The sequence below is a fragment of the Callorhinus ursinus genome, unplaced genomic scaffold (genome assembly GCF_003265705.2).
Source record: "Callorhinus ursinus isolate GAN/ISIS: 27379988/994484 unplaced genomic scaffold, GSC_fseal_2.0 scaffold23, whole genome shotgun sequence".
Taxonomy (NCBI): Eukaryota; Metazoa; Chordata; class Mammalia; order Carnivora; family Otariidae; genus Callorhinus; species Callorhinus ursinus.
This window is the reverse complement of record NW_027397085.1, coordinates 8,149,555-8,173,978: the sequence shown is the minus strand read 5'-3', so window position 1 is coordinate 8,173,978 and position 24,424 is coordinate 8,149,555. Positions and strand designations below refer to the sequence as shown.

The 24,424-nt window shown below is 38.5% G+C and overlaps 2 protein-coding genes and 1 pseudogene across 6 annotated transcripts in view; 2 read left to right on the top strand and 1 right to left on the bottom strand.

Annotated features, from left to right (window-relative positions):
* The window catches only part of CDK7 (cyclin dependent kinase 7), a 46,317-nt gene extending 23,662 nt beyond the window's left edge, over positions 1 to 22,655 (top strand). Inside the window, exons 12-13 of one of the 4 annotated variants that reach the window (XM_073905385.1) lie at positions 21,405 to 21,456; positions 22,530 to 22,655. In XM_073905385.1, the coding sequence (XP_073761486.1) occupies positions 21,405 to 21,424 (20 nt within the window). In that variant the 3' untranslated portion in view covers positions 21,425 to 21,456; positions 22,530 to 22,655. The other 3 variants (XM_025892813.2, XM_025892815.2, XM_025892814.2) reach the window with 3 other exon arrangements.
* CCDC125 (coiled-coil domain containing 125) lies at positions 580 to 22,667 on the bottom strand. 2 transcript variants are annotated; one of them, XM_025892809.2, is made up of 11 exons: positions 22,358 to 22,667; positions 19,760 to 19,818; positions 18,467 to 18,553; positions 17,600 to 17,677; positions 16,805 to 16,890; positions 12,259 to 12,341; positions 10,735 to 10,850; positions 9,662 to 9,769; positions 8,346 to 8,520; positions 4,078 to 4,208; positions 580 to 3,030 (listed from the first exon to the last, which is right to left on the bottom strand). In XM_025892809.2, the coding sequence occupies exons 1-11, from the start codon at positions 22,665 to 22,667 to the stop codon at positions 2,722 to 2,724; spliced, it is 1,542 nt and encodes a 513-aa protein (XP_025748594.1). In that variant the 3' UTR covers positions 580 to 2,721. The 2 variants fall into 2 exon arrangements, with proteins under 2 accessions (XP_025748594.1, XP_073761484.1); XM_073905383.1 differs by lacking the exon at positions 9,662 to 9,769.
* LOC112839844 (U2 spliceosomal RNA) lies at positions 1,401 to 1,492 on the top strand (annotated as a pseudogene).
* Positions 22,668 to 24,424: the final 1,757 nt, after the last annotated feature.

Here is a 24,424-nt window from a genome sequence, read left to right as displayed (position 1 = left end):
ACATATGTTAATATACTAAATAGGAAAAAAAGAAGAAAAAATTACAAATGAAATTGAGGTCCCTTTAATATGTCATCCATTCTTTTCCTTTTCACCTTCCTGAAAGGAGTGACTCTCAGGAAATGAGTGTGTCCTTCCATGATTTTATACTGCTATTTTATAAAAATACATGTAATAATACACTATTGTTTTGGGTCTCAAAATTTTATGAGTGATAGGCTGTACATCTCAATTTTTTTTACTCAAAACTTTAATTCCTTCCGTGTTAATACATATAAATCTAGTTTAATATCCATTTAATATATAAAATATATATTATGTATATAACACTACATATTCATGGTTAGACTGTTATTTTTCTTGTGCTCTATAAAAATTACCATAAATATAGCAACTTAAAGTAACACAAATTTTCTAGCTCACAGTTCTGTAAACCACATGTCTGACCTTGCCCAACTGTGTTTTTTGCATAGGTCAAAATCAAGATGTCAGTTGATCTGAGTTTCTTGGGAAGAATGGGCTTCCAAACTTATTCATTTCATGTATTTTAATGCACGTGCTTCCTGTCCTGGTAGCTGTCAGCCAGAGGCCTTTCCTAGCTTCTTAAGGCAGTCCACATGCCTTGTCACATGGTATTCTCCATCTATAAGCCAACAAGTATGCTTAGGATCTATTTGGTTTCTTTGCTACCAAGAGAGAAAACTCTTTCTTTAAAAAGACAAAATAGACTGCATCAAGATTTAAAACTTGTATCAAAGGAGTGGATAAGCAGAGTGAAAAGATGCAAATCATGTATCTGACAATATAGCTCAACAATAAAAAAATTATATTAAAAAATGGGCAAAGGACTTGAATAGACATTTCACCAAAGATGATGTAGAAATGGCCAATAAGCCCATGAAAAGATGCTCAACATCACTAATCATTAGGGAAATGCAAGTCAAAACCACAATGAGATATAACTTCATACCAGTTAGGATCTTCACTATCCAAAAAAAAAAAATCCCAGAAAATAAGTGTTGATGAGGATGTGGAGAAATTGGGACCCTTGTGCATTACTGGTTGGAATGTAAAATGGTGTCGCTGCTGTGGAAAACTGTGGCCTTTCCTTAAAAATTTTTAAAGAGCATTTTCATATGATCTAGCAGTTTCACTTCTTAGTATATCCTCCAAGATTGAATGCAGGATCTCAGATATACACAGTCCCATCAACACTGTATGAAAGGATCTGTTTCACCTCATCATTTCTAGTACTCACATAATCTTTGTGGTCTTTGCTAATTTGGTATCTCATTCTAATTTACATTTTTAAAATTTCTACTGTGGTTGAATAGTTCCTCACATTTGCTAACCATATATAATCCCTCTTGTGAACTGTTGATTTAGATTCTTTTTCAGTTATCGCTTCTCGGCCTTTTGGCTAAGATCAAGTGTAGATTCTTTTTCAGTTAGTGTTCCAAATTTTATCAATTTTTATGAATTTGCATTTTATATATATACACATGTATTATACACACACACATTAAAAAAGAACCTTTGATTTTTTCTTTTTTTTACCCTTCCAGGTTTGTTATTGTTGAACATTACCAAATCTTTCCTTTTCTTACATTTCATATTAAATCATTACACGTATTAAATCATTACATGTATTAAATCTGTGTGTGGTCTTTATCCTGTTCCATTGACTTACTGGTACCACATTGTTTTAAATAATGTAGCTTTATACTACTGTCAGGACAATGCATTTTTAATATCTAGTAACAGTAGTTCCTCATCATTACTCCTTTTTGCAAAATTTATTTGCCAAGTTTTCATCTTTTATTTTTATTAATTCCAACTAAATGGTGTTGCTTTAACACAATAGTTTATACTTTGTTACCTCATTTTACCCTGTTGTTACCTCATCTATTTAAGTAGTATTTAACGTAGCTAAGCCATGTATGTATCTTTTTTACTAGACATCATAACTAGATAAAAAGTTTTATTAAAATTTCTGATAATGTAATACAGTTCCTTTGATATAACTGTGATGTTAATATAGCAACATTCCAAGAAGGTATTAAATATCTTTATTATGTAACATTTATAGAAAGAAAGAAAAAATTAAATGGCTTAAAATTCAGCATCAAAACCAAGAAGTTAAATCAGAATGGTGTGAGTGCTAGAATTATGTGTAGGTCTGGCTACAAAGTGTCACCACACCAACAAAGAAGCTATAAAGGTAACAATATTTTGAATACACTTCTGCCAAAATAACTTTTTAATTGAAGTTAAGGAAATTATTAAACTTTCTGTGGCAAATGAAAAATCCTGAAAAGTACAATAAAACTATATGTAATCTAAAAAGTAACATTCAGTCACTCCTAGGCATTGTTACTTCTTAGAGCATTAATTTATATTGTTACTTAAGCCAGTCAAAGATCCCTTTAGTCAATCTAAGTAGTTAAATAACTGTTTTTCTCAAAAATCAATTTTTTGTTGTTTTTAAGATGTTGGCAAACACTGAAAATTTCATAAGGTATAGTAATGTAATTTATAAAGTATGTCAACATAATACTAATAAATTTCTTGTAGAAAAAATGTTTGAGTACTTAAGCTGCTTTCTAAAACTTAGAAAGACCCAGAAAATATACAACTTCTGATGATGTAGCAACATTTAAGTCCTTTTTTAAAGTCTCTTGATAGAAACAGGTCTTGGTTCTGATTTCAACTGGTTTATTTTCAAAACATGATATCTGATGGCAAAGAACAGGATCTTTTGAGAGTTCTTGTGCAGTTTTGATCTCTGTGAAGGTGTTGGATTGAACAGATGCAGCCTGGAGAATTTAAAATTTGAACACTTGAATATACAGGATCATGCAGTTCAGGGAATTCTGAAGATTTCCCCCAGAGGTTTTTTAATGGAAAATTGTCTTTCACGGGACTTTTTTCTTTATTTTCATTTGAGGTGGTGTCTTTCTCTTCCAGTGCCCGAGCAAGCATGTAACTAACTTTTCTTTGATGAGCCAGAGCTTCTTCTTTATCATTCAACTGCATATACAAAAATTAAAATTATATCAGTTATGGGTATCTGGGTGGCTCAGTCATTTAAGCATCTGAGTCTTGGTTTCAGCTTGGGTCATGATCTCAGGGTCATGAGATCAGGCCGAGCTCCACGTTCAGTGCTCATCCCGCTCATTGGGGAGTCTGCTAGAGATTCTCTCTCCCTCTGCCCCTCCCCCAACCTGTACGTGCTCTCTAAAATACATAAATCTTTTTTAAAAAAAGATTATGCCAGTCAATAAATCGCAGAATATAGAGCTATAGTCAGAAGTTTTCTCAAAATGTTCTGTCTTCAGTCTGTCAAGTCAGTCAAGGTAAATAATTGTTTACTGATTCCAAATAATACGGTACACATTACTGAGGCTTTTTTTTTTTTTAAAGGAAGAACAGAAAGCAGCATTCCTTCTGCTGAAATTTTTATAGATCATCTGAAGAAAGAGGGGAAAAACATATACATGGGGTGTGTGTGTGTATATGTGTATATAATATTAACATGTACTTAACTCTGCAGGAGAATGTTGAAGTTATTTGTGAAATTGTTTTTATATATTTATATGAGAATAACTTGAACACTTCTATAGATAGGTATGTTCATATAGCATGGGTCTTTTAGTTTAGTCATATATGAAATGGGGATAATAGGACTGATTTTCAGGGTTGTAGTGATGATTAAAGGATATACTGTGTGAGAAAGTTGCCTTGTACAACTTAAAAATTCCTGAATGGCATGGATTGTATGCATACGTGCAGATGACAGAGGTATCTGCAGTTAATTACAGGGGAGCCCCCTCTTTTCAGAAGTGAAGCTTTAAACTTGTACAGGAAGAACATGGATGGGAGAAGTGGGAAGAGCATGCAGGGAATTTAAGGAGATGAAGATCAAAACTGGAGGATGGTACCTCAGCTGGGAAAAGGGCATAAAAGGCAAGTATAGACTGCTAAAGAATTAAATTTAAAAAAAAAAGTTGAATTAATAGGAAGCAGAAAGATTAACTTAACCACAACCTCTAACAAAAGGAAAGCAAAGATACTAACCAACTCTGTTAGCATCTTAAAGACCTCCTGAGGGTTATTCTGGTCTTCGGGCTTCTTAGAACTGTTTTCTGATGGGAGCATCCCCAGCAGTTTCTGCCTTAAGGTTTTCTTACTTCCTTGTGAAGGTAATCCTAAAATTCAACATGCAAATCCAACTGAGACATAAAAACACACTCACTAATGTAGTTCCAGGAATAGAGGTAAGTATGAACCAGGGATAATTCATTTGTAAATCAGCCAGGAGGTGGTTCTCTTCAGGATACCTCTAGTGAGTCAGGCATCATAGTGTGTACTGGGAGGAGAACACAGACTTTATTTTTTTTAAGATTTTATTTATTTATTTATTTGAGAGCGAGCGAGAGAGAAACAGCGTGAGAGGGGAGAGGGTCAGAGGGAGAAGCAGGCTCCCCGCTGAGCCGGGAGCCCGATGTGGGGGCTCCATCCCAGGACTCCAGGATCATGACCTGAGCCAAAGGCAGTTGCTCAACCAACTGAGCCACCCAGGCACCCCAGAACACAAACTTTAGAGCCAGGATGGCAAACGGAGGTTGAGAGGGCCACAGTGTAAGACCCAGAGCAATGCCCTGCCTGCCGCTGTATCTCATCGTACAGCTGCTCCTAGGGACAGCATGCAGCCCATATTATCAGCAGCTTTCCAAAGGAGGCAGCAATCCAGTTTTGTATGTGAAATCTCCCAATGTTGAATGTCAGCCACTTACCCACCCCTGTTATTTGAGAACACTGTGCACACCCAACAAAACCTGGCCTCTGAACCATGTAAATTGTTTTAGAGCAGAAAGACCTGGACTTGAATCCTCATTTAACCACTTACTAAATGACCTTGGACAAGGTCTCTGAGCTTTGTTTCCTCACCTCTACAATAATAATAGTACCTATGCCTCAGGATTGCTGTGCCATTAAATAATAGAGCAGGGGGGATGCTGGGAGAAGGGATTGGGCAGTTAGTGTTTAATGGGTAAAGTTTCCGTTTGGGAAGATGAAAAGAAAAAGTTGTAGAGATGAATGGATGTGATGGTTACAAAACAATGTGAATATAATATTTAAAAATGGTTAAAATGGTAAATTTTATGTATATATTTTATCACAATTAAAAAATAACATAGCACAGTTGTGAAAACTAGCCCAGGTATGGACATAATGTTTAAGAGTCCACATCCTGAAATGTGTACACTGAGGATGTTCTTCAGAGAAAGAATGCAGTTTTATAGCAGAAGGTATAAAAATTGTGGATTTATACAAAGAGAACATCAAGAATGCCTTCGGAATGCTCTGTAAACGGTCTAATGGAAAACTGAGAACAGATAAGAGACATTTCCCTTTATACTCAATCCTCATAAACTGCAGTGACAAGCTCACTCATGACTTCTTCCTCCAGCAACTGTGGCAAAAGGAGAAAGGCCAGACAAGATGATGTGCTCATCAGCTGTGATGAGTGGATGGATGTCTATTTGCAGTCTAAAAAAAAAGAAATATGCTTATAACCTATCTCTCAGAACTCGTCTAAGTTGCATATCAATGACAAAAGTTGATGTCTTCTTAACGTGTTAACCACATAAAAGAAAATGACCTGTGACAGTCATCCTGTACCTCTTTAGATTATTGAAATACATGAATAAAATCAGTCTCGTCACTGAAAAACTGACAAAGAGCTACTGACACTTGTATGGACTTGTAAAGGCCTTTCCGAGAGGAATCAGTTATTTTACTGCTTCCACCAGTCTCTTCAGGTCTTAATGGAAAACAGATCAGGAGCTATTCCTACCAAATCATATTTTTTATGGAAAAGTTCTTGAGGTTCCTTATTAGCTAAGAAAGGCAGAAGTTCTGGAATATGCACCTGGGTGGCTCAGATGGTTTGGGCGTCTGCCTTCGGCTCAGGTCATGATCCTGGAGTCTGGGATCGAGTCCCGCATTGGGCTCCCTGGTCCTTGGGAGCCTACTTCTCCCTCTGCTTCTCTCTCTCTCTCATGAATAAATAAATAAAATCTTTAAAAAAAAAATGAATACATACTCAAGTGCTGAATGTATATGAATCTACCTCTTAGGAAAAACCCAGCCTTTTCTACCTACCACTACCCTTGTGGCCTACTTCCATGCACACTTGGGTCTACTATGCCAGGTGAAAGAATCTGGCTGCTTTCCTAAGATTAACCAGGACTTTCCCTTTTCTTTCTCCCCTAACTTTTTTCCTTACCTTCCGTCAAAACAAGCAGTTAAGATCAGATTTCCAAAGGGATTTGCCTTTAGTTTATGTCACAGAACACCAAGGCTATCCTCAAAGACAGTATCTTTGAAAACTGAGCAGTCCAGCTCCTATCAGGGGACTAATTTAGAAGAGGTGCCTGAAGATCACCTACACATTTGTTGTCCTTGATAGATACTCTATAAAGATTTTCCATCAATTCCTAAAAGCCTAAGTATATGGACTGTGCTTATTTCCTTGGCAGAATCACCTACCTTGAGCTGGACATTAAGGTTATACCTTCAGCTTTTACCAAGGGATTATTATAAGTAATAGCCATATAAATACTGATTTGTATTTATCATAAATGATAGTTAAGGACTTTGACATTATATTAGCCAGCTCAGTGATTTCTTTTATAAATCTCATGTCCGAAAACTTTTTAAAAATTAATTTCAGGACAGTGTGGAATGCCTCTTTAAGAATGAATGTTGAGAAATACGTTTGCCTGTGTTGCCCTGACTTCTCCCAGATGAAAAGTCTAAATATGTAACTCTTATAATCTGGTTCTGTCTACTTTCATACTTCTTGTTTACTGCTTCTATTTTTATTATCCCTGTAAGCTTAGCACTTTTTACCATTTCAGCAAAGGGACAGGTAAAGTTTAGTTAATGAAGCTAAAATTTCACAACACGTAACCTGTATGCTATTAGGAATATGTACTATTGAAAAAATATATTTAAAACAAAATAGGTATCTATTATTAAAAGTTTAATTTTTAATATAAGATTCTTATTAACCCAAATTCATCTGAGAATGAGAGATACTGGAATTAGGATTATGGATTTTGGTATACTAAAAAATATTTAGAAATATAGTCATCTCAGAATTTTAATATTAAAACATTTAAACTTATAAACTTCACTGTAATCTTTTTTTTTTTTTTAAAGATTTTATTTATTTATTTGAGAGAGAGAGAATGAGAGAGAGAGAGCACATGAGAGGGGGGAGGGTCAGAAGGCAAAGCAGACTCCCTGCTGAGCAGGGAGCCCGATGTGGGACTCGATCCCGGGACTCCAGGATCATGACCTGAGCCGAAGGCAGTCGCTTAACCAACTGAGCCACCCAGGCGCCCCTTCACTGTAATCTTTCTTGACTAAGAAAAGGTTTCTAATTGGAATTTTAAATTGAAGCACTAGGAGTTGCACTGAATAATACTAATAAATAAAAATTGATACTGACCTTTTAGAGAAACTAACATTTCTAAAAAATAACAGGTACTTTGATTATATTGGATAATCTACTTCAACTGTAATTTTATTCTTTGATGACATTTTTATATATTTGTTTTCCACTAGTACAACAGTACTAAAAAAATAGCCACGGCCATGAACTTTGATAGGTTTGTGAATCAAAACCTAAACCTTAACTTCTGTTTCATTTTTATATGAGTATTAATATTTCCTTTTTTTTTTTAAGATTTTCTTTATTTATTTGAGAGAAAAAGTGCACGAGAGGGGTCAGAGGGAAAAGCAGACTCCCTGCTGAGCAGGGAGCCCGATGCAGGACTCGATCCTGGGATCATGACCTGAGCTGAAAGCAGTCACTTAACCAACTAAGCCACCCAGGCGCCCCATGAGTATTAATATTTCCAACTTAAAATTTTTCCTCTACCCCTCAATATCTCAACATATTTCAACAAAGTTTAATTAGATACATTTAATGTTGGGTTTCACTATTTTCATTATTACTTCCTAGGCAGTTTCCCTTTAATCATCTGGCACTTTTGCAAAGTTTTCCCACGAAACGTAGTCTTGTTTAAATGAGATGAATAGTAAAAAAGAGATTCTGTTATTTTAAGGTTTTGATGATCCTATTACCTTATCTGCATATGTAACATCCAGTGACCCCATTCTTAACCATAGTTACTAAATTCTGTAATAAATCACAACTGTCTTTGATATTTCAGTTATATTCTCCATTACATTAACTGTTGCTTAATCAACTTTATTACCAAAAACAACTAAAAGTACACCTGATTATTGCCATTATAATTCGTATTTACCATCCTCCTTAAGGTGCTTCCAATTTTTCCATTTTGTTGCTTTTTTATACATTTTATCCATTTGTGTCAATCTTAGTGCCTGGTCATTTTTCCTCATTAATTGTTGCTCAAATGCAATTCTGAATGCATCTGCCATTATGTAAGCTTCTTCTTTACTCTTCTGCAAAAGTCCCAACTAGTTTTGAAAGAAAGTTTGAGAGGTGTCAGAAGCAAAACATAACAATTCTTGCCTGAATACTGAATCAGATTAGCAAATGTAGTCTCCCTGCCTTAAGCATGGTTCTAGTGTCTGATCTAGTCCATCTGCTTAAACTAATTAGTACTTGCTAATTACCCTCTATAGTAGCTGCCCACTCTGAACTAAATTACCAGAAGTTTCCCGCGTGGTGCCTGACCATTCCTTGTTAATCTGTTTCTTGGACCTCACCACATTACCCTAGACAGGCCCTGTGTGTGTCCTGCCCAAACAGTAAGAAAGGAGGATGCCAAAGGCTGCATTTCAATTCTGCCTTGGGCCATTCCAGACAGTATCACTGAAAATAATTATGAGTATCACTTTTTACATATCCGCATAGCTGACCCTGACTCTGATCTGTGTAATCTTTGCTTTTCTTAATGAATTGCCAACATTTATGTTATTTTTCCTATATCTGAAGATTTAAAGTTCCATTCTTCAATAAAGGTAAAATATTTTTTTAAAATTATAGTCCATGTTCTGTATTTGTTTTTTAAAAACTAATGATAATGGCAAACGTTGTTTGATTAAATGCCAGGCATCTGCATGGCACTGTGCTAAACATTAAATGTCTGCTTCCTCTGTATCATCGCAACAGCTCAATAACTGGTTATTACTCTCTAATGTGTATCCAAACCCATGCAGCTAGAAAATACTAGAGCTGAGACTTAAACTTACGTCTGGCTGGTACAAAGGTTCTTTCCACTGTACCTTGCTGCTTTTCTAATAAGCTTCATGTTTATCTCCCCATTTATCAGAGTTGTGGATCCTAGTGATTTTAAGCATGAGTGTGCTGATATAGTAATTTTTAGGGCCATTTATAGAGAAAAGAAAAATTTAGGCAATGTTAACTACAAGCTTACGCAAACAACGTCATGTTGCCACCATATTGTGCCAGGTACTATTTGTATTTTGGAACCGTGTAAATAAAAATAAAATTTATGAGTTAATTCTATCACATAAAACTACAAATAAGTTCCATAGCCAATGACTACTAAAATGAAGCTAATTATTGCAGGTATTTTCCTTTATTACTAGAGAAACAAAACAAAAGCTTTAGTGTGTTTTGATAATACAATACCTCCTGTTTGAGCTTAAGAAGCATTTTGCGAGCAGATGCCGCCATTTTGGCACAATCGCAGGGACTCCCTCTAGGGCCATGGCAAAGGCAGCCTCCGAGGACAGCAAGCTTTAAATCCAAAAGCATTACTCCCATTACTAAGTGCCACACTGCCTAGCTGCACACAAACATAAGAGCACACACACACATACACATTTCTATTCAAGCATCATTCAAAGAACCTGGAAAGAAAGAAAAAAACTAAAAGCTGAGAGTAGGACTTCAAGATCCAAGTGGAAATTACATAGGAAGAAACAATGTTACTACTTGGAACAAAACCTTAAAGGAATTCAACCTTGCTTTTCCTTCTCTAAAACCTTTAAGTGGGCACCAATTTTCTATAGTTCTGTATCCCTGGCAGCGACTTGACCTAATGAAGTAAATATTAACACCCACTGTGTGTTATTTCTTGTTACTGAGCTTGGTCCTGCTGCCCAGCATTTACTCCTACCGGTTCCCACCAGGGAGAGGTAAATGGTCAGAAATGATGAATGACTTCTAGTATGTGAGGAGAATAACCATCCTTCCACTTCTAAAAAATACCTGTCATCATGTAATGTGAGACACAGCTAACACAGCTTCTGCTAAAACTATAAAAAGAAATAAAAGGGGCAGGAGGTGGCCAGCACATCTTCTAGTGTCCAAGAATATAGTGCATGGACGGTCATGGTGCCAGTAAGGCTGAAGAACTGCCCTGGGGAAACCGATGGGCCTCTCCTTACCCTCACTCTCAAACTGCTAAGTATAATGCTATTCTAGAACATGGAGCAGGTGATGGGGAAAAGGAAAGTAGAAAATTTCCCTCTTGTTCAATTTTCTTTTTTAAAGGTTTTATTTATTTGACAGAGACACAGCGAGAGAGGGAACACAAGCAGGGGGAGTGGGAGAGGGAGAAGCAGGCTTCCCGCGGAGCAGGGAGCCCGACGCAGAGCTCGATCCCAGAACCCTGGGATCATGACCTGAGTCGATGGCAGACATTTAACGACTGAGCCACCCAGGCACCCCTTGTTCAATTTTCATACCTGCTTACCTACCTCAAGACTTGAAACCTCTGTAAAACCACTTTTATCATGGTGCACGTTTTCCGGAGCCACCGTCTGCCATTTCACATCAAGCATGGCGAGGGCCTCTAAATACTGTTGATTTAAAACTAGGAAGGGCCAAAGAAGAGAGTGTTATGAAATTTAACTCCGGCCTCACCTGAGTTACACCAACATTATATACTCATTTCTTACAAGCAATGCATATACACAGACATTACCTACTACATCTGGCCCCATCCCGAAAAAAGGTATCAAGTGAGATAATACATATATAACACTAGATTAAATAGGACTATTTTTAACGTTGAAGTATTTTAATTTTGCAAACAAAGTCTGGTCTTCATTTGGTCAAAGAAAATTTGCAGGATTTTCAAAGAGAACACACAAATGCAAATTATTTGCACTTGTTGGATCGTAAGACAACCAGATGATGAGATCTCCTACGTTAACGTCAAATGTACCAGCTATACAAACTTTATCGGACTTCTGTTAAGAGTTTTCACAAGAGGCTCTCAACCAAACACTTAGAACAAGAAGGGTCCTGCTATCTACTGAGCAGAAAATAGTAACTTTCCCTCTCTTGTTGCAGGGTGAGGTGGTAGAGGGGGAGGGGTTGTGGCTGTGGGCAACTTCTGTCCTGAACTAACAAATCTCCCATCTGCCGAATCACTGGTGTTGAGAAGCACCACTTTCTGTGTGCAGTTCTCACCCCAGGACTCTGCCACAGTACGTTTACTAAACTACAGAAAGTGCCCCTCTCAGGTCCATGACCTGATTTAGAACTTCGTCCCCTTCAAGCCACTACTTTAAAACAGTTTCTGCTAAGAAGGAAGAACCAACATCTCTTAAAATTTTATAAAAAGTTGACGCCATCTTAATATTCTTAAAACACCTTACTATTCTTTTATTAACTTTTGTCATAAGGTGGCTCATTAGATAAAGGGTATATATGTATACACATATATGTAAAAAATTTCAAGTTTTTAATAAGTCATCTTGAAAAATTAAGAATATTAATCTTAGCAATAAAGTCACAAGATATTTTTAAGAGAAAGTAATGTTGAATAATTACACAGCTACATACTTTTCCTACTAGTATTCCAATAAAACATATACCCACTAAGGTTCCTCAACATCAGGTGCTCTACAATCTTGTTTTACAATGAGTATAAAAACTAAAGGATAAAGGGAGAATGGGGAGAAATACTTAATGGATATAGGGTTTTATTTTGGAGTGATGAAAATCTTTTGGAATGAGATGGTTGCAAACATTGTGGGTGTTATGAATTACTTTTGAATGGTTGGTTAATTTTGTTAATTGAATTTCACCTAAAAATTTTTTTAAATTGCCAAAACCCTAAAAGATGCATATCTTCTATTATCCTTAAAGCATATTACTTTGAAATAATAGCACTTTGTCTATCAATATGTATGTTCTTAACATAGGATACTCTATTTAAAAATTATCTTGTAACATAATATTTTTAAAGAATCAAAATACCACTCTTCACTTACGTGCATTTTCCGACTTGAGCATTTTAATTTCTTCTGTTTTTACATTCAAAGTTTCTTGGAGGACTGCATTTTCACAGTTTAGCCTGGAAAAAAGTACCCTCCAAATAACTTAACACTTCATGGTTGAATGAGAATATTTTTATCCCATAATTAGAACACAAAAACCCAAATAAAATTTTTCCTACTTCAAAACAGTCTAGAACATATATGTGTCATAAAACAAAAATAATTTAAGAGTGTGGTAATGGGGCGCCTGGGTGGCTCAGACGGTTAAGCGTCTGCCTTCGGCTCGGGTCATGGTCCCAAGGTCCTGGGATCGAGCCCCACATTGGGCTCCCTGCTCAGCGGGAAGCCTGCTTCTCCCTCTCCCCCTGCTTGTGTTCCCTTTCTTGCTGTCTCTCCCTCTGTCAAATAAATAAATAAAAATCTTAAAAAAAAAAAAGTGTGGTAAGATTTTGAACATACTCTTAATTTGTCTGTATATTTAGCTGAGAAAGAATCAGAAGTATCTCAAATTAAAAAATAATAAAATAATAAAAAGTGGGCGGGGGGCCTGGCTGGTTCAGTGGGTAGAGCATGTGACTCTTGATCTCAGGGTCATGAGTTCAAGCCCCATATTAGGTGTGGAGCCTACTTAATAAAAATTAATAGGGGTCCCTGGGTGGCTCAGTGGGTTAAGCATCTGTCCAACCCTTGATTTCAGCTCAGGTCATGATCCTCAGTGTTGTGAGATCAAACCCCATGTCAGGCTCCACGCTGGGCATGGAGCCTGCTTAAGATTCTCTTTCTCCCTCTCCCTTTAATTAATTAAAATAAAAAAAAAGAATCAGGGGTGCCTGGGTGGCTCAGTCAGTTAAGCATCTGGCTTCAGGTCATGATCTCAGGATCCTGGGACCGAGACCCGACTCGGGCTCTGCACTTAGTGGGAAGTCTGCTTTTCCCTCTAGCCCCCTCTCCCTGCTTGTGCACACTCTTTCTCAAACAAGTAAAATCTTAAAAAAAAAAAAAAATGGGGCACCTGGGTGGCTCAGTTGGTTGAGCATCTGCCTTCGGCTCAGGTCATGATCTCTCAGTCCTGGGATCGAGCCCTGCATCGGGCTCCCTGCTCAGTGGGGAGCCTGCTTCTTCTCCTCTTGCCCCAGCTCATCATGCTCTCTCTCAAATAAGATTTTAAAAAATAAAAATAATAAAAAGAGAATCAGAAGTATCTCTGAGGCATCCTTTTGAATATTCATTTTCTTTACTAAAGTTTTAATCATCTTCACCACCACCTATAAGCTTAGGCCACCTCCAAGAACTTGCATAAAAAGATACTTAGTTTATACTGCAAAATACTGGAAACAATCTAAGTGCCTATCAAGGAGAATGGTTGAGTACACTATGGCACATCCACACAACGGATTGGTTTCCAGAATATATTGTTAAATAGAAAAAACAGTTTAAAAGACTATCTACAGTCTTCTTTGGTGTAAGAAAGAAGGAGAAATAAGAGAAAAGACATATATGCCCATTTGTGCAAAAGGAAACACAGGAAGGATAAATAAAAAAATAGACTGGTTATCTACAGATGGTGAGGAAAAGGAAGGATGACAGGAGGCTGGGAATGGGGTAGGCATGGGGGGAAAATGACATTTCTGAGTATACCTCTCAGAATAGTTCTGACTTTTGGAAGCATGGGAATGTTTTACAGAGTCAAAAATAAAGACGAATAAGTAAATCAACAAGGATGGTGAAAAAAACGTAAGAAAGAATACAGATAGAAACAAATGAACTTAAATGAACAGTATAACCATACTGAAGAGAAAAAAATAAGTTGTATTTTTTTTTAAAGATTTATTTGAAAGAGCGCAAGGAAGCACAGGGGTTGGGGTGGGGCAGAGGGAGAGGGAGACAGAAACTCAAGCAGACTCCTCATTGAGCATGGAGCCCGACACAGGGCTTAATCTCACGACCCTGAGATCATGACCTGAGCTGAAATCAGGAGTCAGACACTCAACCAACTTAGCCATCCAGGTGCCCCAAGAAACTAAACAAGTTTGGAACACGGTGTATTGACTGGATCCCCTCAGGCTAGGAAAAAAAAAACTATAAACAGATACTGAACTCTAGGTTTGATTCTGCAATGGTGTATATTAGCAATTCTAAAGCTACTTTCTGCATATTGTATGACAGAATGAATAAGTAAACGTTGGGTGAAAGTTGTTTCTCACTGTGGAAGTTACAAATGTGGAAAGGAGCAAGGCTAAAATTAACCTTGTGGTGGTGGTCTGCAATTGGAGATAGGGGTATGAACAGAGAGAGAGAGAGGTTTAGGTATGTGTCAGTGTGGGTGTATATTTCCAGCTCTGTCCTCTGAGACCTTTTAGCAATGACTTCCAGTAGCAATGAGCACACTTAGCACTAAGACCTTGATTTCTTTTTTTTTTTAAGATTTTATTTTTATTTATTTACTTGATAGAAACACAGCGAGAGAGGGAACACAAGCAGGGGGAGTGGGAGAGAGAGAAGTAGACTCCCCACTGAGCAGGGAGCCCGATGCGGGGCTCGATCCCAGGACCCCGGGATCATGATCCGAGCCGAAGGCAGACGCTTAACAACTGAGCCACCCAGCCATCCCAAGAACCTGATTTCTAAACACCATTCCCCACTAAAAGGAACCAGGGATCCCTGAAGAAATGCTTAATATTTTATATATAACGGCCTAGAATATCTTATACCAGAAAGCAAAGTGCTCAAACAATAATAGGGAGGTGTCAGAAAGCCACAGGAGCCAGCGTGAAGGGGCTCCCACTGACCAAAGTTGGAAATTTTTTTTTTTAAGATTTATATATTTTTTTTAGAGACAGAGTGAGCAAAAGCACACGCATACCCAGGGGAGGAGGGAAGGGCAGAAGCAGAGGGAGAGAATCTGAAGCAGACTCCCCACTGAGTGCAGAGGCTGATGCAGGACTCAGTCTCACAACCCTGAGATTATGACCTGAGCTAAAACTAAAAAGAGTCAGATGTTTAACCCACTGCACCACGAGGCACTCCCAAAATTGGAAAATTTTAAGCAACAAAAGAAATTACGAGAGTAATGGCTTTTAACCAGTTGAATGCTGTAAGAATTCATGAATCCATTTTGGGATAAACAAATGGGAGAGAAAAAAAGCTCTTTACTACAGTAAAATGCCAGCAAATAAATGCAGAGGAAGTAACAGAATTAGCAAATTACCATTTGGCAGCCATCACAGTAATGACTGCTTCAGACAGAATAATCTGTGGATGTAAAAACTAGTGGGTAAAAATCTGATAAATCACATAATCTCAAAGCATCTCCCCCACAAGATGCTTATTAATCACAAGGGGAAAAAATAGTGCCTTTATAGTGGAGAGTGAGGGCACACAACCCACCTTAACCCAAGTAGTCAAGATTCACAGGCTAGGAATGGGACAGATCAACTTCACAGGCCTCCGGATGTGATCCGCTAAGAACACAACACTGCTTCAGTGGTAATATGTCCAAATGCATAGCCCAAATTAAGTTCAGATGCACCAGATGTCTCCAATGTGGGACATTACATAACTGGCCTGTCCTCTAAATATGTCAAGAACAAACACTGAATAACTGTTTCAGATGTTTTCTCCCCCTGCCCCTCACTTCAGCCTCCCTCCCTCCTAAGTGTTTCCGATTAAAGGGTTCTAAGGTTTAGATGGGAAAAGCAAACAAAATGCGTGATTCTGGACTGGCTCCCAGAAACAGGAATTTTTTTCCTCTCTTTTGCTAAAGGGGTGTTAGTACTAGAATAATTAGCAAAACTAAATAAAAGAGTATCAGATTGTCTTAATTTTGATAATATTACTGTGGTTATAAAAGTCCCTTTTTATAAACACAGAGTGAAATATTTAGAGTAATGAGGCCTTATATATAAGCAACTTACTTTTTTTTTTAAAGATTTTATTTATTTATTTGACGGGGGGGGAGAGTGCACAAGCAGGGGGTGCAGCAGAGGGAGAGGGAGAAGCAGACTCCCTGCCGAGCAGGGAGCCCGATGTGGGGCTCTATCCCAGGACCCCGGGATCATGTCCTGGTCCGAAGGCAGATGTTTAACTGACTGAGCCACACAGGCGCCCACACTGCTTTTTAAAATACAGTTTATAGGGGTGCCTGGCTGGCTGGCTCAGTAGTACATGTGACTCCTGATCTTGGGGTTGTGAGTTCAAACCCCATTGTGGACATAAAGTCTACTTAAAAAATAAATAAATAAAATATGAAACTGGTGAAAGCGGATAAGCAGTAAGAATTTCATAATATTCACAGCCCACAGAAGAACACCTAAGCTATATCTGAATTATATACACTTTATGGAGTCCCTGGCTGGCTCAGTTGGAAGAGCCTGTGACTCTTGATCTCGGGGTCATGAGGTCAAGCCCCATGTTGGGAGTAGAGATTACTCAAATAAATAAATATTAAAAATAATATATAAAAATAATAATAAAAATATAGATAACTAATACACACTTTAAAGATTTCCAAAGAAAAACTATAGAATAAGAATATACAAACCTGTCATATTTTTGGGTCCATGATTCCTCTATATTTTTAAATCTATTCTGATCAAACTCTATTTCCCACTGCAAGGCATTTATTTCCTGTAGAAAGAAAACAGCACTTTTCATGGAAAATTACTACAGATCACTTCAGGACAGTGTGAGTAGCTGAAATAAATCGTTAATCACTTAAAAGGATAGGTTAAAGAGAAACTAATTATTGTTCAAAAAGAATCTTGTGACATTTGTAAACACACATAACATGCCTTTTTAACACTCAAGAAAAGCTTTGCCAAAGCTTACTTATTGCAAGAAACAGCTTCAAATTTTGCTGCTCAGAGCCTAGATTTCTCATTGCCCCACCCCCAACCCATACAGACCACAAGCAAAACACGTGCCCGGGAGTTTGAGCCCAGGACACTGCCATCGAGGGAGGCTACAACTGGCACAGGAACAGGAGCTTCCAAGGTGATTCCTAGCTACCGTTTAGTGACGATGAGATGGTAAGAAAGAGGCAGGCTCTGCCAGGCAAGAAGAGAAAGGAAAGAGGAAAAAGAAGAAAAATAGAAAGTGTCAACTTGGCAAGCCTCCTACTAGCTTAAAACGAGGCAATAAAAGAAATCTTAATTCTTTGCCCGTGTAATAGTATGTTTTGGATTGTAAGCTCCAAAAGGGAAGGGACTGTATAAAACAGAAGCACAACTAAGAGGGTATGCACAAAGGACATGCCCATCGGCACGGTGGTTTTTAAAGGAAATTCTATTTGACAGCGTAGTGGACTGCACAAGTCTACACTGAAAGTGGCAAATACCTTCTCCAAGGATCTCTTTTGTTCCATAGTTTTTTGCAGCATCATTTGGGTGTGACTTGTGGCTTTGCCAAAAACTGCCTAAGAAGAATAAGAAGCCTATCAGTATAAATTAAGTTTCTCATTACTCCTATATGCATACTAAGGTTCACATTTTTAAGACGATAGAAAACCAGAGAATTTCCATAGAGACCACCTTTTAGAGAGAATTTGATAGTTCACACATCAAAAGATCTTGGTTTGACTCTCCTGATGAATATGAGAATGAATGAATGAACTTTCCACACAAAGACTGGCACATGAACAAATAAAGCAGTGTTATTCATAAGAGCCCAAAAGAGGAAACAGCGTAAGTGCCCATCAAATGGTGAATGGATAACCAAAATACGGCATAACCATATAATAGAGGCAATAAAAAGGAAGAAAGTACTGACACATGCCACACCATGCATGAGCCTCAAAAACATGTTAATTAAAGGAATCCAGACACATATTTTATCATTCCATTTACATGAAATAGAAAAGACAAATCCAAAAGACAATAAGGAGATTAGTGGTTGTCTGGGGTTGGGGATGTGAATGGGTAATGACCGCTAATGGGTTAGAGATTCCTTTTGGGGAATATTGAAAATATTCTAAAATTAGATCATGGTGATGGTTATGCAACTCCAAGGTTAGCAAAAATAAACTGTACACTGAAAACAAGTGAAATCCATGGCATATGAATTTTACCTCAGTAAAACTGTTTTAAAAATCTACACCTCAAAAAAAAACCCTATATTAAGCACTGATGCTTTTATTTTAAAAGATAAAACCATACTACCTATGATTGGAATGTTAAGTGACCAAAATTTAAAAATAACTTCTTACCATGCTTTGAAGAATTTTCAGTGCTTCCTCTTTACCTTCTAGTTGTCTCTGAGATGCCTCAAGTTCAGTTTTTAAAATTTCTACCTCCTGAGGGGAGAAGTAAAATTAGTCTACATATCTGTAAGATATGCAACCCTCAACATGATCAATTTGGATAGTTTACATGTAAGCTCAACACTCTGACACTCAGCAAGCACTCTGAATCTAAGCACTCTGACCTTACAAAAGAGGCTGGAAATTCCTCCAGGCTTCCTAAGTGGCCTAGGCAGGCTTTAGACTGAAACTCTCAGCATCAGGTACCCATTTTAACTAAAAACCCAGACCTTCTGCTTTTACCCTTCCAGACCACACAGCTAATAATCTGAAAATAATCTCTACAGCACCAATAATAAGCACGTGCTCACCCACAGAGCTACAGTGGCTATCATCAGTTGAGTTATGTCTTTCCCACCAAGGAAAGTTTTGTCCAAATCCTAACTCCTGGTACTAAGAATGTGACCTTATTTGGAGACAGGGTCTTTGCAGATATAATCAGATTAAGATGAGGTCATCCTGGATCAGGGTAGGCCTCAATGACTCCTGTCCTGAGACAAGGCAAGTTTGCGCCCAGACACAAAGAGGAGAAGGCCATGTGACAAGAGAGGCAGAGACTGCAGTGATGTGGCTGTAAGCCAAGGAATGCCAAGAATGTCAGTGGCAACCACCAGAAGCTAGGACGAGGCAAAGAAGGATTCTCCTCGACCTTCCAGAGGGAACATGGCCAACTGACATCTTGATTTCAGATTTCTAGCCTCCAGAACTGAGAGAATAAACCTCTGTAGTTTTAAGCCACCTGTTGGTGGTGCTTTGCTACAGCAGCCCTAGAAAACAAAATGGTAGCTCAGTAGCTTTCACCAGAAGAGTTACAAGTTCACAGTGGGTCTTCCTGTTCCCCTGCACACATACTCCTACTCCCAGCAGCAGGCTGGACACAGAGCACCTGGAAAGCCTGCTGTCTTCTGACTTCAAAGAGGTTAAATTAAGTCAGTTTATTTCAAGCCACACACACAGGGAAGGCGGAGGGAAGTCTGTAACTCTCTTGTGAAAGGTTTGGGTGAAAGGCAAGCTGGAGGGTCTGTTTACGTAAATAGCTTTCTTGAGAGATGAGGAAGGTAAGAGGTCTCTTCAGAGGAGACCAGTTGAAAGTTATGAGCTTTTACACTGTGGCTCACTGAACATATCTGGAAAGACAGTATTTAAAATATCAGTGGGCTTTGTTCACAGGAGAATTTTTGTATTAGCCGGAGTACTTACCTCTAAAGTATCCTGAAGACGTCGCTTTAATTCTACACTTGACAATTCTGAATTAGAATCTATTAGGAAAAAAACAAAACAAATACTTTTTTTTAACTAGTTGAATACAGGACATCTGTTTACAAAATATCAAATACAATTTTTTGTCAAGAGGAAAGAGTTGTAATAAACCACATAATGATAAAAATAGGTAGCTTAAAACATGGCACAAATGAAAAGATACATACATTTGAATAAAAATACTCCTTAAAAAGGTACTCTCTAATAAAACTTGTTAATGAATTGTTTAATTACTACATACAAAACAGTATTTAAAAACATGAATGTTGGTGAGTGAAATAAACTCTGGTGTTTGGCTTAAGTTTGATCAATATAGTGATATGAAATATCTAAGAAATAACCTGAATTTAATTTCTTTCCAAGGAGAATGACTAGAAGTCTCCTGTAACTTCAATTACTCTCTCCTTACTGTGATCAATTGAGACATTAAACTGAGCTTCCCAGGAGCTTCATTTTCAGTGTGGTCTCACTGGCAATAGAAAAACATGAAAGTGGTAAATTACAAGCAAGAAGACTAAGAAGAAGTAAAAGGAAGAAAAGATTTTTTAGAAAGAGTATTTTGAGGGACATTAAAAACTTCTCAAAACAATTTCTTCTTTGCTGTTCTGAACTTTCAGTATGACAGTATCCAAGGCAAAAACTAAGTCTTGTTTTTATTCCAATGGCACAAGGCTCCAAGGAGAGACAAGTGACATTGGGTTGGCAATGACAAGTTCTGTTGTAGTAATACTTGTGCTAGGCAGAATAATGGCCCTAAAGATGACCACATCTTAATCCCCGGAACCTGTGAATACACGGCAAAAGGGACTTTGTTGGTTTAAGTTAAGGACTAGGAGATTATCCTAGATTATCCAGGTGACCCCATTGTACTCACAAAGGGTCCTTATGAATGAAAGAGGGAGGCAGGAAAGTCAGTGTCAGGGTGAAACAGCATGAGAAAGACTTGACCAGCCATTGCTGGCTTTGAAGATGGAGGAAGGTGGCCACAAGCCAAGGAATGTAGGTGGGCTCTAGAAGTTGAAAAAGGCTCAGGAACGGATACTCTTCTCAGGAATAGAGTCTCCAGAAGGAACGCAGCCCTGCCGACATCTGGATTTTAGCCCAGTAAAACCTGTTTTGGATTTCTAACCTGCAGAACTGTAAGATAATAAATTTGTGTTATCTTAAGGCATTAAATTTGTGGTAATTTGGAAATTACCTATTAGCGGACAAGAAACCAGTACAATATCCTTAGGTAGGATCAGGCTAACTTGAGATAAAAGTCCATAACCCAACAAGACAGGAGCTCATACTTTTACTGTTTCATTTTGTTTATATCCCAGTGGTTTCCTCATGTTCTTATAAAGGCATTTTAGCAATATGTGCGGTTTTCAGCATCTTGCTTGCAAAACAGAACCCAACCTCTATGCATAAGGAACTGAAAGAAAAATATATAAATAATCCTGTCCTAATTTCAAGAAGGATTTTGAAAGATGGGGGATAAGATCCCCATCTGCAGCATGTTTTTTGTAAATCTAAAAACCATGTTTCTTAAATTATTCTCATGTTGTTCTAATTTGTGTTTGTTCCACTTGCGTGGGGGAAGGTTTACCACATGGATTATAGAAGATTCAGCCAGACAAGAGCTATGCCACCAGGTAGGCATGGAGTCACCCCTGGGTTCCCAACAATTTTGGAGTTGTAACATTCTATCACAATGTGATTCTGAATTTTATTCTTTCTTTAATATATGGCATAATTTATTTTTTGTTCTGATAAATTAAGACGAATTTTATGAGAGGCACCTGGCTGCCTCAGTCGGTGGAACATGCGACTCTTGATCTCTGGGTTGCACTACCCACACTGAGTGTAGAGATTACTTTTAAAAAAGATTAATTTTTAGGGGGAGGATTTCATGACATTCATAAAATAACTGGAAGCATACATCTTTTGCCTGGAACATACCTTCCCCAGATAAGTACCAGGCCTGGACATCATTTCATTCTGGTGCTCAAAAGCCCCCTCCTTAGATAGGTACCCCGACCCTTGCCTGAAAGAGCATGCACCAACCCCTCCAAATACTCACTGTCCCTGCACCTACTACTGCCTGATGTTACCTAGCTGTTGACTGGTAGATAATTTTTTCTTTCCTCTACTAGAATGTGAACTGCATGACATGGAGACTATTTTGTTCACTAATGTTCCCAGAGCCTCGAACAACCCCTGGCACCTAAGAGGTACCCAATAAATACTTGAATTAAAAAAAAAAAAAATGGATGATGTATACCACTAAATCACACACACACAAAAGCAAGGTAGATAATCACCGATATCACTAACATATCTGTATTAATGCAAAATAACTACTACACTCCTCCATTTGTACAATACTTGGAAATAGAAATATGGGTTACTTTTATACTAGCACCAATCCCACAAGGTGAATAAAGATGAATCCCCACACACCACAGTGACCTATTGTCTGGTGTTGGAAGGGTGAAAACACTGATGAAATTCACAGGAGAGGAGGAGACAGGAGAGGGCACTAAGCATTCTTACCACTGCTACTCTGTTGTCTGGAGTGGGAAGTTCTGGGCTCTGCAGGGTATGTATCTTGCAAGCCCTTATGCCTGGAATACTGAAAAATGGCGCCACTTCCTTCTTCCCCCTGTCCTGGAAGTGAGGGTGGGCTGAAGTTCTTGCCATCAGATCTTTTTCTTGATGTCGATAGGCGTGAAACTTGCACTTCGTAAATACCGCCGGGCCTTCTTCCGAGGCCATACCCCAAGTCGCCTTCTGCCATGTCATCGTCCTCCGTTTCCCAGGCCCACAGCTCTGCCTCGCTCGGCGGCCTCACCACCCTGCTCATCAGCCAGATGCCATATGTAACATAAGGAAAACCAGGTTGTTATCTGTGATTAAGAGAAATAGTAGTTTAAAAACCATCAGTATAATAAAGTTGGGTTTTAGTGGGGAGAAAAGTTTCTTTCTCTCAGGCATGACTATCCCAGCGAGGCATCAGCACACAAACAGCCCTTACAATCCAATTCAAGTTATTTAACATTTAAGGGCCTTTTAGGTAGGAGAAGATCCAACCTCTTATTTCAAAGATTGCAGTGAATTATAAGGAAGCAGGAAAACCTTTTTACTGAATCTAATTATTTCCTGATCAGGATAAAGCAGATCAGCTTTTGCCAAGGAAAGAGAAGAAAGGGTATGGCTTTAACAAGTCGAAGAGCTGTATAGAATTCAAGAAGTCTCTGAAAACGGGGACTTGCAGTGGCTACGGAGACCACCCCGCCTCTGTCCCTTCATGGCCCTTCATGCACTTCAGGGGCTCGGCGCTCTTAGAGCCCCTCCTCTAGCTCTACTTGGTTTATCTTCTGTTTCTATGAAGACACAGTTCTCCTGGGATGCTCTTCCCCAGTTGCTCAACTGGTTCTTCACCTCCTCTGGGTCTTTCCTTCAGTAGCACCTCCGTGACTGACACCGGGTCTAAAATTGCCACCTCCTCCTTCTCCCACTTCTCTGCTTTATTTTGCCCCTTAGCACTTAGGACCTTCTAACGTACCCCTCCCTATTTTACTCATTTTTCTAATCATGCCACCAAAAGGGGGAAGGGAGTACAAAAGTGGGAGCCTAGGAAAGTAGGAGTTGGTTCTGACCGGCCTATGATGCCTCTCAAAAGTAGGGCAACCTGAAACTTTTCCTCTGCCAGAGTTGAGACCTGCTCCAGATGGCCCTAAGCGGAATAGAAAATTTTGTCTGTTTGGATCATCACTGCGTTCCCAATGCCTAAGACAGTATCTGGGACATAACTGGTACTCAAGAAATACTTCTTAAATAAGTGAATGAAGGAAGGAATAAACAAACTGAAATACTTGCCTATCTGGCAGAAAAATAGTCACCTCAGCAAGGCTCCACCCTGCATACTGTGGAGCTAAGTGCCTGCCCTTCTTCCCAGAAGAAAACATTCCAGATAAAATGCCTTACAGTGCCCGCCAATGAGCCCTCCCTGTGGGGAGACCACTGACCACTGTAGGCACCTACCTGGTGGCTGGACAGCACCTTAACTGCTCAGCCTTGTTCCTCCCGCACAGAGGACGGTTGAGAAGGACTTTCACCACCAGGCATTTCAAAACCGCTATTTTGATGTAGTTGTTTAGAAACATCTCAATCCTCTTTTCAAGACTCATTAAAAAAAAATAAATACATCTGACATCTTTTCTAAATATCCTGCTCTTTAAATAATTGCTTACCAGGACTTTAAAAAATAATTGAATCTAAGTCTTGCATTTTCTAGTGAGATGTTTCTCTTATTCTTCCACGATTAAAACCACACATAGGGTGCCAGGGTGGCTCAGTTGGTTAAGTGTCTGCCTTGGGCTCAGGTCATGATCCCAGGGTCCTGGGGTCAAGCCCGCATTGGGCTCCCTGCTCAGCGAGGAGGCTGCTTCTTCCTCTTAGCTCTCCCTCTGTTCTCTCTTTCTCGAATAAATAAAATCTTGAAAAAAAAAAAAGGAAAGAAAACCACACATAGATGCCAGATAAATCTGATCATGTTTGAAGGGGTTTCTGTTGTTTTATACTTTTTTTTTTTTAAGATTTTATCTATTTGAGAGACAG

What these genes read in the sequence shown, in the direction of transcription:
- CCDC125 (XM_025892809.2), bottom strand. Translation starts at nt 22,667, where the DNA reads ATGAGCAGGGTGGTGAGGCCGCCGAGCGAGGCAGAGCTGTGGGCCTGG. An exon ending in GAAGCACCTTAAGGAGGATG is followed by an intron (nt 4,209 to 8,345) that starts GTAAATACGAAT and finishes GTTGAATTTTAG; the next exon opens with GATTACCTTCACAAGGAAGT. An exon ending in TTAAGATGCTAACAGAGTTG is followed by an intron (nt 3,031 to 4,077) that starts GTTAGTATCTTT and finishes TTGTATATGCAG; the next exon opens with TTGAATGATAAAGAAGAAGC.